The 19,838-nt window shown below is 54.7% G+C and overlaps 1 protein-coding gene across 1 annotated transcript; it reads right to left on the reverse strand.

The window, feature by feature from the left end:
- Positions 1 to 1,585: 1,585 nt before the first annotated feature.
- Plvap (plasmalemma vesicle associated protein) lies at positions 1,586 to 14,163 on the reverse strand. Its single transcript, XM_059244674.1, has 6 exons — positions 13,754 to 14,163; positions 10,179 to 10,275; positions 9,377 to 10,083; positions 8,774 to 8,831; positions 8,602 to 8,683; positions 1,586 to 2,242 (listed from the first exon to the last, which is right to left on the reverse strand). Exons 1-6 carry the CDS (start codon positions 14,117 to 14,119, stop codon positions 2,236 to 2,238), a joined length of 1,317 nt encoding a protein of 438 aa, XP_059100657.1. The 5' UTR covers positions 14,120 to 14,163; the 3' UTR covers positions 1,586 to 2,235.
- Positions 14,164 to 19,838: the final 5,675 nt, after the last annotated feature.

A 19,838-nucleotide genomic window follows, 5' to 3' on the forward strand; every position in this document is an offset into this window, starting at 1 on the left:
GCAAATGAGCCTTGCTCATCTTTAAGTCCTGATCAGAAATTCAGAGAGCAGCTAGGACTGAACCAGGTCTGGGAACTGACAAAGGGGTGAGAAACTAGACTGTAGGGAACGGGGAGCCATGGGGGGTGTGAGCAACAGACACCATGGTGGAAAGATGGCTGTGGACCAGTACAGGACCCTACTGAGGCAGTGGCTGGGACAGGCTTTTCTTTTCTTTAATAGGGTCTCACGTCAGCAGGCCCGTGTGTCTGAGCTTTGACACTCACTGTTGCAACCGTTATTGTGGTTGTTAGAGCTGGGTCTTCGTTGTGTGGCCCAGGCTGGCCAGGAACTCTCAGGCTTAAGCAATCCTTCTGCCTCAGTCTCCCAAGCAGCTGAGGTTACAGATTTGGGACATGGTGTCTAGGAAAAGGGAACAGAGGCTGAGATGGAGTGAGATTCGAACCCAGGACTGTGGCTATCAGGCCTCTCTGTGGTCACCAGGTCAGCTTCATCCTAGGGCTCAGGCTCAGGGCCAGGGACATCCCCAGTTCCTTGGGGCCTCCAGACCGGCTGTCCGGCGGCCTCCCAGGCTGACCCTGGTGGCCCGTTTGGCTCAGCCCCAGTGTTTCCTGCAGTGACAGGCTCTCGCCCGTGTTTCCGGATCCAGGAAATATCGCAGCTTTGTCCCCGAGGAGCAGTGGCCGAGTGTGGCACTGCCGGCCGCGTGATTCATCCCGGCTCCCACCCAGGCCGGTGCTGGGGACGGGGGAGGGGGGGAGCGGAGCGGCTGCGTCTCAGCACTTTTCGCTCCCTTCTCCCTCAATGGCTCTTGCTTTGCTGCTTTTTCTTGGGAAGGAGCGGCAGGGTTAGAGGGCTGTCCTTGCACTTCAGTCCCCTGCCTCAGCCCCGCCTCCCACCAGCGCTGACAGGCCTGCTCCACCATGCTAGGCTTCATTCTATTACTATCGCCAAGCTCCGTGAGGGCCACGTTTTGTTTTGCATCTGTACCACGCCTGAGGAAATGCTCCTTTCAATGTCCGCACCACTAGTAGGTAGTATAGCTTTTAATTTGTATTTATTTTTGACGATCGAAACAGGGTCTCCTGTAGCCCAGGCTGGCCTTGAAGTCCTGATCCTCCTGCCTCATCCCCCTCGGTGCTGGAACAGCAAATATGCCCTGCCAAGCCCAGTTTATATGGTGCTGGAGATGGAGCCCAGGGCTCCATCCAGCCACGCCACACAAGCACTCTAGCGGCTGAGCTACAACACTCCTAACAACTGAGCTGCAAGCACTCTACCCACTAAACCTCAGGACTGGGCTGAAAGGTGGGTACCACCACGGCTAGCAGTCTGTCCATCTGAAGATTTACTGCTCTGCTTTATGCAGACGAACGCACTGTCCGCATGTCTGCAGCCCTTGAGGTCAAGGGATGGTGCCGATGCCCTGGACGTAGGGAGGTCGTGAGCGGCCATGTGGGAACTAGCAAACAAATTCTGGTCCTCTCCAAGAGCAGCCGGTCCCTAAACTGCTGAGTGGCCTCTTGGCCCCGTTCAGCACACACCAGCCGTCAAAGCCAACCTGGCATACACAGTGAGGCCTCGATTACAGAAAAATAAAATAATAATAGAAACCAGCCCTTAAAGACTCTGTGGTATTTATTGTGTGCCACGGATATCTTTAAGGGATACAAGCAAGGCGGAGCGTGAGGAAGCATCCCTACAGGCCCTGGGAGATCCACGGGCCTCCCCTGTGGTCCAGGCCCTTCCTCGTGGCGAGGAGGGGAGCCTGGAGACCCTGGGAAACAGTTTAAAAACCTAATGAAACTTCTGTGTTTCTTGGGGCCTCGAAGCCATCCAGGGGAGGCCTGGAAACTAAAAGAGGACCTGGAATCACCCAGGGCCTTTAGGGGGAGCTTGGAAAGTCCCAAGAGAGCTGAGGCTGGGACTTCCTGTTTCTCACCTCTCGGGTCAGGCACCAAATGACACCAAAGCCAGAGGAGGGCCTGGGGCGGCAGCTGAGCTGTGGGTGCTTTATGGGCAGGCGGGTGCCGTTCTGGTCACCCCACAGCTGTATATGCCTCAAACCCAGTGTCTGGGGGCCGGTGGGGAGCAGGGGCAGTGAGGGGGCAGAGGAGGTGGGGATGGAGATTGCGGGCCATGGGGCACAGCAGGTGTCCAGCGCCGTGGGCATCTGGCTGGCCCCATCCACACGTGGGCGAGTCTCATGCCCAGGGTCCTGCAGCAGCTGCTTCCTCAGCCACTGGGGAAGGAAGAGGCAGAGAGCACATCAGTCAACAGGCTGAGGAGCCAGGGGCTGGTCCGCAGCAGGGGCATGACACGGCTCCCCAGGCCTCTCAGGGCTCCCAGGGGCTCCAGGTTAGACCCAAGCTTCGGAGCTTTGGCTCTGCTCCACAGGCCGAGACTGGGATTCTGTTCTTCTTTCTTTTATTCACTCAGACGGTTTGAAGGAGGCTGCCCCACGCATGCGCCCTCCACGTACCCTCAGGACCAACGAAGTCCACAGCTTCACAGCTGACACCAAGGTCCATCCCTCCTGCCTCCCTGCAGCCCGGACACCAGCCCCACCCAAGTGCCAACAATTCCAAGAGGCTTCCGCCCCATCCCCCGACAGCATCTCTCCTCTGGAATGCCCTCCCCCCCTCTCCCCCCCCCCCCCACCAGGCAAAGGAGCTCCGGTGGGGTCAGGGGTGGCGCTGAGGCGTTTCCTGGTGGGGAGGGGGGTCTGCAGCTAAGTCTGGCTTCCTCTCCCCCTCCCTTCCTTCCCCAGCTCTTCCCTGGGGCCCCAGGCCTCACGTTCTGGCTGGCTCTGTTCCCCTCCTTGGCTCCAGCTGTGATCCCATCTCCACTGCCTGGTGACCTCCATTCTTGCCCAGGTCACCTCCCCCAAATCAACCAGAGTGAACCAGTTAGTCTCCATGTGGGCCAAGCCCGGTGCTGCCCACAGCCTCTGGGACCCCCAAAGTCCTTGCCACAGCCACGAGGAGGCTCGGTTCCTGTCACCTCACTGTCCTCCCCTTGATCGCTCCTTCCCAGGCACACTACCCAGAATACCCAGGCTCCTCCCTTGTCTGGGTGTCTGGTTAAAAGCCCCTTCCTCAGCGAGCTTGCCTTGGCCCTGTGGAAGATTCCAGTAGTTTGTGTCTTCCCACAATGTCAGAAATTAAGGAAAATAAAATCATGGGCCAGCGAGAGGGCTCAGCAGGTACAGGGGCTTGTAGCCAAGCCTGATATGAAATTGATCCCTAGGAGCCACATGATGGAAGGAGAGAGCCAACCGCTACAAGCTGTCCTCCAACCTCCACACTTGTGTTTTGACACGTGCACATACACCATCAATCACTGTTTAAAAAATTGTGAAAAACCTCACAAGATACATCCGTTTCCGTGGGCCAGATACTTGGCTAGTACATTCGTGGGTTCTTCCAGGCCTATCTTCCTTCGTTTGTTTTGGGATAGGGACTCACTGTGTGGACCAGGCTGGCTCAAACGCCCAGAGATCCCCCTGCCTCTGTGGCCCGGGTACCAAGATGACAGACACTGGTCCGAATAAGAAGTCCCCAGGGCAGTCTTCTAGGCAGGGGCAACTGGGAAGTGGAGGGTAAGAGGCAGGGGAGTGGCTGTGTGGGGCCCTGTGCCATTTCCTGAGGCTCCTGAGGCGCCAGGCATCAGCCTGCTGCTGCCATCCGGCTCAGCTGGTCTCCCTCCTGACTGTTCCTCGGCCCATGTCACCCTGCTTCTGAGCTCCTGGGGCTGTGAGACCTGAGTATCAGGGCTACACTGGCTGGGGACGCAGGAAGGTCAAGAGTTCAAGGCCAGCCTTAGCTACATTGAGAGTTTGAGGCCAGTCTGGACTACATGAGACCTTGTCTCAACCCTCCCCGCCCCCCAAAACAGAAAACAAACAAAATCCCAAACCAAACGTTGGAAACGGAACCTCTGGCATAGAGAGGAATTGGCTGGGACAACCAGACCGTTGGTCTCATTTAAAAGAAGCGTGAACTGGCTCAGCCATGACGCATGCTGAGTCCCGATGATCTGAGTTCAATCCCTGAGACCCACAGGTTGGAAGGAGAGAACTGACTCCTACAAGGTGTCCAGGTGCCGTGGCTCTCTCACACACACACACACACACACACCACACACCACAGACACACACACCACAGACACACACACACCACAGACACACACACACACACACACACCACACACCACACACCACACACCACAGACACACACACACACCACAGACACACACACACACCACAGACACACACACCACAGACACACACACACACACACACACACACACACACACACACACGTCAGCGCTGTAAACGGAGTAGAAGGACATGGCTCAGTGGGGAAGAGCAGTTACTCCCACAGCATGGTGACCTGAGTTCGAATCCTTGGGGCCAGGCATGATGGAGGATCTCTGTGAGTTTGAGGCCAGCCTGGGCTACACAGTGAGACCTTGTCTCAGGGAAACAAAAATGAATAAATAAAAATAACAACAAGAAGCTGGGTGTGTTTACACCAGCAGCTGTGACCCCAGTGCCTGGAGGAGGCTGGGGCTGGGGCCCAAGTAGCTCCAGGCTCAGTGGGAGACCTGGTTTCATGGGCATTAGCCAGACAATGACAAAGGACATGATTGTCCTCTTCCACAAGCATGTAGCACACACAGGCCATACACCACACACACGAAGACATTTGGATATTGAAAACAAATTTTTTAAAGTGGTTATGGTCAGGTGGTGGCGGCGGCGGCGGCGGTGGCGGCGGTGTGCAGTGGTGGCGCACACCTTTAATCCCAGCACTCGGGAGGCAGAGGCAGGTGGATCTCTGTGAGTTCGGGGCCAGCCTGGTCTACAGAGTGAGTTCCAGGACAGCCAGGACTACACAGAGAAACCCTGTCTCAAAACAACAACAACAACAATAACAAAAGGTGGTCGTGGAGGCCGGAGCCCAGCTTCGGTTCTCAGCACCTACATGGCGGCTAACCACTTGAAACTCCAGTTCCTGGGGACCTGACACCCTCTTCTGGACTCCACAGGCATCAGGTGCACAGACAGACACACAGAAAACACTCACACACATAAAATAAACATAAATAAACAAACAAATAAATAAATAGAAAGGGGGTGTACGGAGCCTGGGGTGGTGGTACACCCCGTTAATCCCAGCACTCAGGCAGATCTCTGAGCTGAAGGCCAGCCTGGTCTACATGGTGAGATCTTGTCCCAGAATAATGAAACTAGTTAATTAAATGACAACAAAGCTGGATGTGGACGTAGGTATCAACCCAGACTTACTTATTTTCTTTTTTGTTTTTGTTTTGTTTTGTTTTGAGACAGGGTCTCTCTGTGTGGCCCTGGAACTCACTCTGTAGACCAGGTTGACCTCCAACTCACAGAGATCTGCCTCTCTGCCTCCCAAGTGCTGGGGTTAAAGGCCTGTGCCACCCCAGACTTTCAAAGTTGATGAAGAAGGTTCTGAGTTTGAGATCAGCAAGGCTATATAGCCAGACATCATCTCAAAACAATCAGACTGGAGATGTTCATCTGCCTAGCAAGTGTGAAAACGAGACAGGGAGTGATGGGAGGGGACGGGCGGGGGGGATGGGAGGGGACAGGCAGGGGGGGAGGGGAGGGGGGAGGGAGGGAGGGAGGGGAGGGGACAGGCGGGGGGGGGGGGGGGGGGGGATGGGAGGAACAAAGCTAAGCTGTACCCTTGAGGAAGAAGCCCCTTGAGGCCATGGCCCCAGTCCCGGGAAAGGCTCTTCCTGGCACCTGAAGGCTAATGGGGGAGGGAGGGTTGTGGGGGGGCAGGCCTGAGTGAGCATTGTCCCTCCACACGGGCGTCATTCAAGATAAACAATGTCCAAAGCTTTCCCGGTTCTCAAGTGAGACCTGACAGTCCTAGGCCTGTGCGTGACCCTGGCTAAGTCCTTAGTTTCATCCTCTGAGAAGTGGAGCTCAGAACAGAAACTTCCCAGCCAAGATGGATGGGGTGGGAGGGTAGGGGTGGGGTAGCTCGCAAGGAGGTAGGGCCTACTCTGCTGTCTCTATTCACCGTTTTCAATATTTTCTTTGCTCTCTCCTCCACCTTCCTTCCTTTCTTTAAAAAAAAAAAAAAGTATTCACTATGTAGTCTCGAACTTGTAATCCCCCTGCCTCAGCCTTCCAAGTGCTGGGCTCAAAGGCCTGTGCCACGCAGGCTGACTCCTCACTCTTCTACCTTTTTGCAGGATGACCTGGAGCCTGAAGCCAACCCAGGTTACATAAATCAAAAAACCTCAAAAACAAGTCGCTCACTGCGGCTGGAGGGGCAGCTGAGCCCTGCTGCTCCTTCAGAGGCCCTGACTCCAGCGCCCTCTAAAAGTGAAAGAGTCGATGTGGTGTTGCGCACCAGCAGGATATGCTGAAGAGGTGGAGGCAAAGGACTGAGTGTGAGGCCAGCCTAGGGTACAGAGTGGGGCAGGGTGAGATGTCACACACCCTTAATCCTAGCACTGGGGAGGCAGGCCGATCTCTATGAGTTCCAGGCTAGCCTAATCTACGTAGTGAGTTCCAAGACAACCAAGGCTACAGAGTAAGACCCTCTGTCAAACAATATTAATAAATGAATCTCTTTAAAAATCAATATCGTGCCACTCAGTGGTAGTGCACACCTTTCATCCCAGCACTGAGGAGGCAGAGGCAGGCGAGTCTCTGAGTTCTAGGCCAGCCTGGTCTACAGAGTGAGTTCCAGGACAGTCAGGACTACACAAAGAAACCCTGTCTCAAAAAATAAAAACAAACAAACAAAACCCCTAACTACAGAGTGGTCTCTGAAGCTCCCTGGTAGTTTCCCAAGAGGCTGTGAGAAACAGACACAGGTCTGGCCACCATGTGATGGTTCAGGGAGTTGAAATCTAGGTCGAGGGACCCAACAAGATTTGGTTTAAAATCCCAAAGACTGTGGCTGGAGAGATGGCTCAGCGGTTAAAGGGCATTGGCTACTCTTTCACAAGACCTAGGTTCAATTCCCGGCACCCACATGGCAGCTCACAGCCACATAAAATGGGATCTGATGCCCTCTTCTTGAGCACAGACAGACATGCAGACAATTCATCCATGTACGAATCCCAGAGTTGTTACCAAACTGCTAACCAACAGGAAGGAGGTTCCTCGGGAGCCCTGGATGGCCTTGAGCTCCTAATCCTCCTGCCTCAGCCTCCTGCATGCTGAGATTACAGGTGGGCTCAGGACCTGAGCCGCCACCAGGTCACCCAGGTTATACGACCTGAACCAGAGTGGCCAGGGCCCCGCAGAGAGTGGTCCCTGAGTCACTTCCCTGTGACGCACACACGGTGTCTCCGATGGATGACTGGGCTGGTGACTCGGTGAGGGGTGTGGGCATTGGGCCAGATGCCTGAGGCATGCTCCAAGGACAGCCCTGGTCCCTCTCTTGACTGTGGGCTTCACTTTACAGCTAATGTAAAGTGATTTACATTTGATGGCCTTCAACCTAAACTGCCTTTCATTGGAGACGGGGTCCCACACTGTGGCCCAGGCTCCCAGGATGCCACTTCTCTGGCTCAGATGTCTATTTATTTTCTTATCTTTATCGTGCGTGGGGTGCACCTATGCCATGGCTGAAGTGTGGAGACTCCTTTCGGGAGTCTCTCCTCCTACTGTGTGGGTCCCGGGGATGGAACTTGGGCTATGAGGCTTGCCAGCAAACTCCTCTCCTCGCTGAGCCTCTCACCAGCCCAGCTTCCATTCCGTAAAAGTACATCATGAGGCTCTGGGGTAAGGAGATAGCTCAGTAAAGCCTTGCTGCAGGGCAGAAGGACCCAAGTTCGATCCCAGAACACAGTGGGCACACTTGTACAGGGCTGGGGAGATGGCAGCTCTCAGCTCCTGTGGCCGGTCGGCCAGGCCAGTGAGAACCCCTGGGTGTGGTGGTACATTAAAGAATCTCAGCACTCAGGACCAGATCTGTGAGTTTCAGGCCAGTCTGCCTACATATAGAGACCCTGACTCAAGAGAACAACGAAAACCATGGTGGATGGGCTGGCAAGATGGTGGACCAGGCCTGGGGATCCGAGTTCAATCCCCAGGACCCACGTGGTGAGCTGATCTCTGAGCCACACGAGTGTCATGGCACGAGCTTGTCCATACACAGAACAAATGAACAGGGAAAAAAGTAAAACCACGGCGAATGACTATGAGGAACTGTAGGCAGGGTTGGGCTCTGGCCTGCACCTTCACATACGTGTACAGGATACACGGGCAATGAGACTCAGAGTCTCACATTCTCCACTCTGTGGACCTTCTCTACCCAGCCCAGCCTCCAAACCTGTGCTGGCTGTTCCAGCTGCCCAGGACACCGACCCCCCTGTTCTCCCTGTGCTCACAGTATCCCCTCCCTCCAAAGCCCTGCCTTGCCTGTCTAGAGTATGGTCATGTTTGGTATATTGGCCATGCCCTAGTATACAGCAGGTGCTCCATTATGGAGGCAGCAAGTGTGAACTCTGGCTCGCTCCACCCTGAGCCCTGACCCAGCTTCCTTTATCCATAGTTCTGGGTTGGAGACCTCAGCCGGTCGGCATCTCACCTGGGTGGGACGGCAGGCTTGACTACTGGAAGACGCTGGGACTCCAAGATCCTTTTCCTGAATTCCTCCAGGGTAGCAGAATCTATAGGAGAAATGAAGGTTCGGGTGAGCAGCCTAAGAAAGGAGAGCTGGGGTGGGGAGCCAGGTGTCCCCCTTCCTGGCTGTCACTCACCTATGGGCGGAGGGTTGGGGCCTGGGCCAGAGACTCTTGGCGGGATGGCTGGCTGCGACTGGGAAAAGAGCAGGAGAGGTTGGGGGGGCTGGTCCCTCTGTGCCCCACAAATGCCTAAGCAACCTAGTTGGGTGGTTTTTCTGTTGGTGATGGTTTGTGTTTTGAGACCGTTTCTCTGTGTAGCCCTGGTTGTCCTGGAACTCACTATATAGACCAGGCTGGCCTCGAACCCACAGAGGTCCTTCTGCCCCTGAATAACCAGTGCTGGGATTAGAGACTATGTCTGGCCTAAGGAACCAAGATCCTAACCCAAACCAACCTGAGGCATCATCAAGGAGCCTGGAACTGGGCGGGAAATCGAGTCCACCACAGCTCCGACATCACCTGCAACCCTCACCCGTACCTCTAATCCTTAAACTGGACTCAAATCCACTCCAAACCCGGTTCCCACCATCCCTCCAGGGCAAAGCCCACCTGGCCCTCGCCCCGGCCCAGCTTCCCTCCTTCAGTGACATCCTCCGGCCTCAGCTCCCACCCCTTCCCAGGTTGACCCTCCCAGACAGCATCCAGGGCACCCATCTCCACCCAGTGGACCAGGCCCACCTTGGCCTTGAGACAGGTGTCGAGCGCATTGATACGCACGTCCACCTCGGTGCGCAGCTGCTCCAGCTCGCGCTTGCGCGCCTCCAGCTCGCGAGCCAGGCCGTCCCTCTGCGCTCGCAGTGTCGCTTTCTCCTCCAGCGCCAGCTGCGTCTGGCGCGCGCACTCAGCCCGCAGCTGGCTCTCGCGTGCCTGCGCCTCCGCCTCGGCGCGCGCCCGCGCCTCCTGCGTGCCCTGCGCCCCGCGCTCCACCTCCAGCTTCTGCCGCCGCAGCTCCGCGTTCTCACGGGTCACGCGCTCGATGCCCATGCGCAGCCCGCGCGCCAGCTCTTCCAGCTTGGAGCTCATGATACTGGGCAGGTGCTCGCACATCCGGCGGAGGGACGCGATCTCGGGCACCAGCGAGTAGTGGTAGCCCAGGCTTTCCAGGGAGCGCGGGATGAGCGAGTCCCGCCACACGTTTAACGCGTCCGCCTGGAACTTGTCCTGGTCCAGCGGCAGGCACAGGGTCTGCACCTTGTGCAGCTGCTCCTCGGCCACCTGCTTCTCCTGCTGCTGCCGCTCCTGCTCTTTGCCACAGGCCGCCAGCTGCTCCTCCGCCTGCCGCTTTCCCGCCACCAGGCTATCCTTGTCCTTGGCGCACACCGCCTTCTCCTTGGCCACTTCCATCTCCAACGTCTTAGCCTTCTCTCCCAGCTTGAAGAGCAAGGCTGCGGGGCGGGGGCGAGGAGGGTGAGCCCAGGCTGGCCCCTGAACTGCGTGGTCGCCGTCCCCCCTCCCTCCGTCCCAGCCAGGACCCGCTTACCTTCACAGGTCTTGTTGTTCTCCTTCAGCTGTTCCCAGCAGTGCTTCTCGCTCAGGATGATGGCGACCATGAACGGGTGATAGTTCATGTAGGTGAGCTGCAGGTGTGGACACGCAACACAGCTCAGCACCCATCTCCAGGGATGCACACACAGTGGCCGCCACAACACCTTTAGAGGGTTGTGGGTCTGACTAGAGCTGGGGGAGCTCCACTGGTAGCTCACTCAGTTAGTAAGGTGCTTGCCTAAGAGGCACAAGCCCTGGGTTCAAACCCCAGCCCTCACAAACCGGGTGTTCATAAAACCTCATAAACAGGCTCTCACCTGTAACCTGAGCACTCAGGAGGCTGAAGTCAGACAGCCGCCAGGAGTTTGAGGCCAGCCTGGATCACAGAGGAAGGCTGTGTATGAGATGGGGTCTGTAATCCTGGCTGTCCTGGGACTCCCGATATAAACCAGGCTGGTCTCGAACTCACAGAGATCCCCCTGCCTCTGCCTCCCAAGTGCTAGGATTAAAGGTGTGTGCTATCACGCTGGGCAAGACTCTCTTAAACAAATAGAGGCCGAAGCTCAGTTGCTAGAGTGCCAGCCTAGCAAACACAGAGCCCTGGGTTTTGGTTTTTTGGTTTTTGGGGTTTTTGTTTGTTTGTTTGTTTGTTTTTTGTTTTTGTTTGTTTTTGTTTCTTCGAGACAGGGTTTCTCTGTGTAGCTTTGCTCCTATCCTGGAACTCACTCTGTAGCCCAAACTGGCCTCGAACTCACAAAGATCCGCCTGGCTCTGCTTCCCGAGTGCTGGGATTAAAGGCGTGCGCCACCACTGCCCAGCTGAGCTCTGGGTTTTGTGCCCACCACCACAGAAGCAAGATGTGGTGTGTGCCTGTCCTTCTAGACAGGGGGACACAGTAAATTCAAGGTCATCCTGGGCACAGAGCAAGAGTTTATCTTAAAACCAAACCAAAAAGGCACAAAGTGGATGGGGAGGGAACAGACAAAGAGGAGAGGAAGCAGAAAAATCACATTTTTTGTGCTTTCGGGAAGTGGGGGACAAGACAGAAACCACTAAGGTGTGTCTTAGGTGGCTTCTGGGCTCCTGCCCAGCATGGGTAAGGTAGCTTGCCAAGGAACCCCAGTGTCCTGAGTCAGGTGGTCATGTAGCCCAGGCTGGAAATTTTTAAACTGTAGAATCAGGGCTGGGTGTGATGGAGTCTGCACTTAGCAAGGAGGAGACTCTGGTCAGGGTCAAGCTCCAGGAGCCGTAAATAAATTAGTTATGTGGACTGGGCCCTGGGTTTTCCAATGAGGAAGTGTGGGAAACGAGGTGGGGAAAGTGTGTCCCCAGATCCTGACCCAGGGGTAGTAAGTGCCTAGAAAGTACAAGAGGCCAGGGAGCTCTGCCTGGGGAGCCTGGCCTTCAAGGCGTCTACCCTGTCGGGCTGCTCTGAGGGAGGAGACTACCTCTGTCCTGGGGCAGCCTAGGACCCGGTCCTCTCCAGGGGAGTTCTTACTTCACCCCTAATTTGGCCAGCACCCCTGCTATTGGGCCAGAAGCTGCCCCAGCCTGAAGTGTCCTGTTCTCCCTGTGGCGTGGGGAGGTGTCTAGTGAGCATAGTCAGGTATGTCTGACATGCTGGGGGCTGTGTGGGGACAGCTGTCTCCGGGTCTCTGTGACCATTCCAGGACACAGGGGCTCAGCCCCACCTGGGAAAGAGCCTGAAACCTCTCTTTCCTTCCCTCTCCCTCTCCCTCCCTCCCTCTCCCTCTCCTTCTCCCTCCCTCCCTCTCCCTCTCCCTCTCCCCCCCCTTTCTCTCTGTGTCTCTCTTTCCTCTCCTCTCTCAGTGTGTCTGTCTCTCAGTCTGTGTGTGTGTCTCTGTGTGTGTGTCTCTCTCTCAGTCTGTCTCTCTCTTTCTGAGTGTGTGTATGTGTGTCTCAGTCTGTCTGTCTGTCTCTCTCTTTCTGTGTGTGTGTGTCTCAGTCTGTCTCTCTCTCTCTTTCTGTGTGTGTATATGTGTGTCTCAGTCTGTCTGTCTGTCTCTCTGTGTGTGTGTGTCTCAGTCTGTCTCTCTCTTTCTGTGTGTGTATATGTGTGTCTCAGTCTGTCTGTCTGTCTCTGTGTGTGTGTCTCAGTCTGTCTGTCTGTCTGTCTCTCTCTTTCTGTGTGTGTATATGTGTGTCTCAGTCTGTCTGTCTGTCTCTCTCTCTTTCTGTGTGTGTGTGTGTGTGTGGTGTGTGTGTCTCAGTCTGTCTGTCTGTCTGTCTGTGTGTGTGTGTGGTGTGGTGTGTGTGTGTGGTGTGGGGTGTGTGTGGTGTGGTGTGTGTGTGTGTGTGTGTGGTGTGTGTGTGTGTGTATTATGTAGTCTAGGCTGACTTAAACTCCTGCTCCTGCTGCTTCAGCTCCCAAGTGTTAGGGTGACAAGTGTGTGCCACCATGGCCAAGAGTGGCATTTCTTTTGGTTGTGTGCTCGGTGCTGGGCACGGAACACAGGGCCTCACACATGCTGGCCAAGAGCTGAGCTCTGAGCCACACCCAGGCTCGGTTCACCCATGTCCCAATGAGGAAGAATCAAGCTTTCTGGGTCCATTTACCCAGCTCTGTGAAGCCGCTGTGAGCAGACACCGGCCAGGCACTTACAGCAGCAGGACCTGCGACCGCCCAGGATGCCCAGCTAAACCCCAACCGCAGGTCGACAGCGCTGGGGTCTGTGCCCGCTTTTACCCACAAAGCTTACTGAAGGGGTGCTCTGCCTCCACAGGGGATTGGCCTAGCCATAAATTATGAATTCCTGATTTAGCTCAAGAGAAACCTTGTTGTTAAATTGGATGATTAGAGAGCAGGGTATAGTGGCTTTAATCCCAGCACTTGAGAGGCAGAGGAAGATGGATCTCTGTGAGTTCAAGGCCAGCCTGTGCTATACAGTGAGTTCCGGGACAGCCGGAGCTATAGTGAGACCCTGCCTGTTATAAATAAATAAATACCTAAGTAAATAGAGCCGTCAGGCCTTCGAGTCGGCTCAGCAGGTAAGGGCTTGTGGCCGACTGCCTGCGTTGTTCTCTGGGGCCCACATGGTAGAAGGTTGTCCTCTGATTTCCACACATACGCATGGCATGTGGGTAAACGTGCATGTGCAAGAAATAAATCTAACTTTAAAAATCATGCCACCTGCAGCAAACCCTTTCTGGCAGGCGACGTCTGCCATCATGAAAATCACACTGTCAAAAGATCCTCACCGGCTGCATGGGGTGACGCAGTCAGTCACCCAGCACTCAGGAGGCTGAGGCAGAAGAATTGCCAAGAGTTTAAGACCAGCCTATAGTGAGACCCTGCCTGGGGCTGGGGTTAGGGGCAGAGAAAGGCTGTAGCTCAATGGTATAGCATGTGCCACATAAACCCGGCCTGGCGACACTGGCCTGTAATCTCAGAGGCATGAGGGTCAGGAACTCCAGGACATCCTTGGCTACACAGTGAGTTCTAGACCAGCCTGAACTACATGAAACCATGTTTGAAATAAAGAATCGAGGAGGGGAGTATGGTTTCCTCAAGAAGAATTCAGAATTTGGGACGCACAGGCCGCCTCTTACCAGGTCGCCTTGGCACTGGCGGAAGCTGGCGTTGATGCGCTCCAGCTCACGTCGTGCGCTCTGCAGCTGCTGCATGGCCGTGTCCTTGGCGTGCGCGCTGATGTTCAGCTGTTTGGTCAGGTTAGCCCGCGAGGCCGACAGCCCCACCACCTGGCTGTACAGGCTGTCGGCGCGGATCTCGGTGGCCCGCAGGCTGGCCTCCGTGGTGGCGTGCACATTGCCGTAGATCATGAAGAGGACCAGGCCCAGGATGATGAGGAACTGGATGAGCGACACAAATAGGAAGAAATAGCGCAGGTAGTACCAGCAGCCGCGCGCCGTGTCCCCCGTGCGGGAGTACGGGCTGCGATCCATGGCGAGCCCCATTCGCGCAGTGTCGTCAGGCAGGAGCACTGTCCCTGCTCGCCTGCCTGGCCAGATCTGGGCCGCGCCAAGCAGGGGGGAGTGTTTATATTACTTCTCTTAATGCTTCCTCTGCCCGGCTCCTTCCTGGCCAGGAGGAAATGGGGGCTGTGGGTTATCACAACACTCCCACCCTGGCTGTTAAGGACTGGCAGTCTGGACAGCGTGATAGATGGAGGGTGCGGCGCCCGCTGGTGACTGGACTGGCTTCCTCCGCCTGGCCCGGCCTCAGTTTCCACCACTACCACCGGGCCATAGGCCGGCCAGTCGATGCCCGTGGCTAGGCCCGGTGTGTGGAAGAGGACCCTGAAGTACAGCAGTGACAAGAGACTGGCCCTATTACTGTGTGGCAGGCTGGGTTCAAACATGTCCAGGTCACTGAGGTGCCACCAGTGAAATCCCACGAAACCCAACAGTCACCATGGGCAGCTCCCAGACGCACACACTCGCACGCGCGCGCGCGCGCACACACACACACACACACACACACACACACACACACACGCACACAGAGGACTATGGGATCCAAGGCAAAGCACTGCGGGCGTGAGTTCCCCACCCAGGACCTCCGGGGAGGTTTTCCACAATGGGCAACAGTAAGTGCTCAGTTAGTACACAGAAGAACCCCACAGACACCTGACTCCTGGGCGACAGTGGTACCACCTCCCTCAAACATTCTACCAGCTCACATAGTGTTCTGGGACTAGGGCCTGGTTCAGCAATAGAACCCCTGCCTAGACTCCCCCTGTGAGGGGCTGAGGCGTGGCTCGGGGGTGGAGCCCCTGCCTAGGACCCCCACCCCCAGGTCTGAAGTAGGAGAGCAGGATCTTGGAGTAGGGAAAGGGGAGAGAGACCTCTGTGAACTCTGGCAAGGACTGCACCAATCTGTGCCTCAGTTTCCCCTCTCTATGACAACAGTGTGCTTATGTTCCTGGCCCGCTGTGATCAGGGTCCCGGGAGTTGGCAGTGAGCATTGTTGGTAGGTAGGGCTCTTGGAGAGGTTCTAGGGTCTCTGTGGGCCAACCTCCAGACAAAGATGTGAGACTTCAAGGTCACAGAGAAAAGGACTTGGGGTGCCCCCACCCCCAAAAGTGCTGGGAGAGTTTTCTGGAATCCTTTACCTGCTTCCCCCACTGCCTGCTGTCTCTGCCTCCTAGGCAGCCCTGACTTGTGGGGCAAGGAGCAAGGAGCTGGCAGCTGTGGGGTCCAGTGGGGGAAGGTCGCCTGAGCTTGCCCGGGAGTCTGGGAAGGGATGGGATGGAGAAGGAGCTGGGCAGGCGGGTGTGGGGTTGGGAAGGAGGAAGTTCCCAGGGGCGGACAGGAAACCCTTTGTGACCTTTGGCCTTTGCAGCTACCCGGTGATTCCTGATTCTAGACCCTTCCTGGACAGCCGCGGGGTGGGGTTGGCGGGACTGGGGGCTGCAGTTGGGGCCCAACCGGCTGTGGCTCCAGGTTGGCCAGGCAGGCGGGGTGAGGGGGGGCACAGTTCGGCCTCAAGTTGGCATGTCACCTGGCCAGCATGTGACCCCAGAAAAGTAACTTCCTCCCCTGAAATTCCGGTTTTATCCTGTTTACAGAGGGCAGCTTTTTGCTCCCTTTAAGAGGGGGGGTCTCATGTAGCCTAGGCTGACCTCCTAGTGGCTATGTAGCTAAGGACGGCCTGAGACTCCTGATTGTCTCGCCTCCCCCTCCAGAGTGCTGGGAAGACAGGTGTGAAGCACCACCCCTGATTTACGGTGCTGGGCGTGGATCTCAGGGTCTCTCCGTGCTAACCGAGCTCACTACCCACTGAGCCACACACACCTAGTTCCTTTTTCATCCTTACTGCTCTTGTTGTCTATGGTGTGTCTTGGGTACCCCAGGGGGTATGTCTGTGGTCAGAGGACAACCCTGTGGAGTTAGTTATTGGCTTCCACCTTTTGTGGGTTCTGGGTACTGAACACAGGTCTTTGGATAAAAGCAAGAGCTTTTATCCACAAAGCCATCTTCCCAGCGCCCAATATAGCTCGCTTCCAAGGCTTTCCTACAGAGCTGGACACATATTCAGCCTTAATAAACTGTGAGACTGCTGGAGCATGCCTTATCAATTCACAGGACCTGGGTTCGATTCCCAGCACCTACATAATGGCTCATAACCTCCCTGTAACTCCTGTCCCCAGGGATCTGATGCCCACTTCTGGGCTCGGACGGCACCATGCACACAGGTGTACATAGTCATACATGCAGGCAAAACACCCAGACACATTGAAATAGAATGATACGAAATTTAAAATAAGTAAGCTGTGGGACTTCTGTAGGCACCAAGTGTGAAACTCTCATCCACACAGCGGTGTATAACTGTCACATGATGCCAGACTGAGAGGCAGTTGGGCTGGGGCAGGGCCGCAGTCTCTGAACCCAGAGGACAGGAACAGTGATGGGTGGAATGTAAGTAACGGGGGTCCTGTGGAGGGGCTCAGGCAGGAGGCAGGACTGGGGTTAGTTCTAGAAGAGTTGACAGTGCTTTATAATGTATGCGAGGTGCTGTATATATGTACTTACAAAGACAGAGTCAATTGAGGGGCCAGCGAGATGGCTCAGTGGGAAAAGGTGCTTGCTGCCAAGGCTGACAGTGTGAGTTTGATCCCCAGGACCCACGTGGTGGAAGGAGAGACTAGAATCCCACAGGTGTCCTCTGACTTCCATATGAGTGCTGTGGCATGTGTGAGTGCCCACCATACACAAATAAATACATAAAATGTATTAAAAAAAAGTTGTGCCTGGTGGTGGCACACACCTTTGATTCCAGCACTCGGGAGGCAGAGGCAGGTGGATCTCTGTGAGTTCAAAGCCAACCTGGTCAATAGAGCGAGTTCCAGGACAGCCAAAGCTACACAGAGAAACCCTGTCTTGAAAAAAACAAACAAACAAAAACAACAGCAACAACAAATGGAGTCGTAGTCTGGAGAGATGGCATTGGCTGCTCTTGCAGAGGACCTGGGTTCGATACCCAGCACCCACATGATGGCTTAAAACCTTCTGTACCTCCAGTTCCAAGAGATCCAAAGCCCTCTCCTGGCTTCCACAGGCACTAAACACATGTGATACAGAGATATACATGCAGGCAAAACACCCATCCACATAAAATAATAAAATAAATAAAGTCAGGTAAGGAAAAAGAAAGGCAATTGTAAACTTTCAGAAAATCAAAAAACCACCCTTGATCCTTGATCTGATGGTGGTCGTGCTGGGCAATTGTTACATTTTAACATATATACTAACTTCATTTCCATCAAGATCAAAATGATAGCCGGGCGGTGGTGGCGCACGCCTTTAATCCCAGCACTCGGGAGGCAGAGCCAGGCGGATCTCTGTGAGTTCGAGGCCAGCCTGGGCTACCAAGTGAGTTCCAGGAAAGGCGCAAAGCTACACAGAGAAACCCTGTCTCGAAAAACCGAAAGAAAAAAAAAAAAAATGATATTTTCTTTCCACATTGGTAATCCAGTCTCACAGTTTTGACTCATTTTTTGAAACAAGGTTTCATGCAGCCCAGGCTGCTTTGGGGAGTACCAGAGTAACAGGTGTTTGCAGTGTGCAGTGTCCTCAGAGGCCGGAGAGGGCATTGGATCCTCTGGGTGCTGGGGACTGGGTCCTCAGTGAGAGCAGCCATTGCTGACCCATCTCACCAGGCCCCCCATTAGATTTATTTGTTTGTTTGTTTTCAAGACTGGGTCTCACTATTGTAGCCCTGGCTGTCCTGGAACTTGCTCTGTAGACCAGGCTGACCTCAAACTCAGAGATCCAACTGCCTCTGCCTCCTTAGTGACGGAATTAAAGGAGTGTGTCACCACGCCCAGCTTAAGATTTATTTTTTAGGTAGAAAAAAATAATGAATCTTCCTTGTTTTTTGGTTAGTTACGTCTTTAAGATTTTTTTTTTCCTTTCTTGCCTGTTTTAAAACTTTGTAAGTTTTACAACTTACATTTACTTTAGTGTGTGTGCGCATGCGTGTGGAGGTCAGAGGACAACCTGCAGGAATCAATTCTCTGGTGGGTCCCAAGGCCTGAACTCAGGTCCTCAGGCTCAGAGGCAAGCACCTTCCGGAGAATCCTCTCCGGGGCACTGGGATGGAAGCCCACTCCACACCCGCTCAGCTGCTCTGCCTGGAGCCTCCGAGGTCCACGGAGCCGTTGGCCTTTCTGTTTGGGTTCCCAGCCCTGGTTCCCAGTCACGGTTCTCGATGGCACCTCATTATTTTCTTTCAGTGGGGAAAGATCGGCAATCAATCTCTCCGGTCAAACCTCCCGTCTCCCACTGGACATAGCTGCCACCAGAGCGTCCTTCAAAAGGTTAATTCCTTGACCGCTCCTGCCGCACTGTATAACGTCTCTAAAAATAGACATTCTGAAGCCCTTGTGCGTCCCTGGCCAGGTTGTCCCGTAGGGAGGGGGAGGGGAAGACGCCCTCCAGGTCAGCCTCATTCCCTGATGGGACCGCTCTGTGATTTTCCTGAGAACAGTTTGTCATGGTCACAGGAAACTTTGCCCATGCTGCGTCCCTTCGGATGCGGCTCAGGATCCTCATGGATGCTCCCCACCCCCTCTCTCTCTAAATGGAAAACAATCAATTCGGCCTGAGTTGTTTGTTTAGGTGGGAACCTTTCGAAGGAAGTCGGCACTTGCCACCAGCTAAGCAGCTCCGTCTTCACGGAGACAGGAGGTTTAAAAAACGTCATGTCTTGGTTAGAAAAAAAACTTCACTGTTTGTTTTTTGTTTTATTGTTTTGAGACATTTGTTACTATGTACTCCAAGTAGTGTGAGGCTACTTGAAGGCTGGCCTTGAACTCACATCAATCCTCCTGCCTCAGCTTCCAGAGTGCTGGGTGACAGAAGTGTGCCACCAGGAATATTATAAAGGAAGAAAGAGCTTTATTTATTTATTTATTTATTTATTTATTTATTTATTTATTTATTTATTTAGGTTTTTCGAGGCAGGGTTTCTCTGTATAGCTTTGGAGCCTGTCCTGGATCTTGCTCTGTAGCCCAGGCTGGCCTCGAACTCACAAAGATCCGCCTAGCTCCGCCTCCCGAGTGCTGGGATTAAAGGTGTGTAACACCACCGCGCTATTTTATTTTATTTTAAGATAGCCCTGGCTAGCCTGCAACTCTTGATTTACAGAGATCCTCCTGCCTTGGCATCCTAAGTGCTGGGATTGTAGGTGTGTGCCAGGCACCCAGCCTGGTGGCGGGAATGGTTTTCCTGCCTGTCAGACACACCTCCCTCTCAGTTTTCCATGGATAGATTTTCTGCATTTAGGAGAAAGTGAGGCAGAGCTGGGTTGAGATTGGGGGCAGCGCCTTAGGACTCTGAGTCCCTTGGGGTGGGGACTCCGGGGTGAGACTCTCAGGGGAGGCCTGTCGTCGCCACCCTGGGGCTGCTGTTGCTGCCCCACCCCCACCCCAGCTCCTGCACTCACAGGAGGGGCCTGGTGGGCATAGACCAGACTCCAGAGGCATGGGCTGCAGACAGAGTAGACACAAGGGACACGTGGAGGATGGCCAGAGGCTAGGGCGTTCCCGCCAGGCCCAAGGACCGCGTTTGTCTCCACAGCCCACTTCTCCGAGTTCTCCAAATGAGCACCGTTGCATCTACACACACAAATTAATAAAGAAATGTAATCATTTTTTAGACTCTTGACTCGGG

Source organism: Peromyscus eremicus, chromosome 17 (genome assembly GCF_949786415.1).
Source record: "Peromyscus eremicus chromosome 17, PerEre_H2_v1, whole genome shotgun sequence".
NCBI classification, from domain to species: domain Eukaryota; kingdom Metazoa; phylum Chordata; class Mammalia; order Rodentia; family Cricetidae; genus Peromyscus; species Peromyscus eremicus.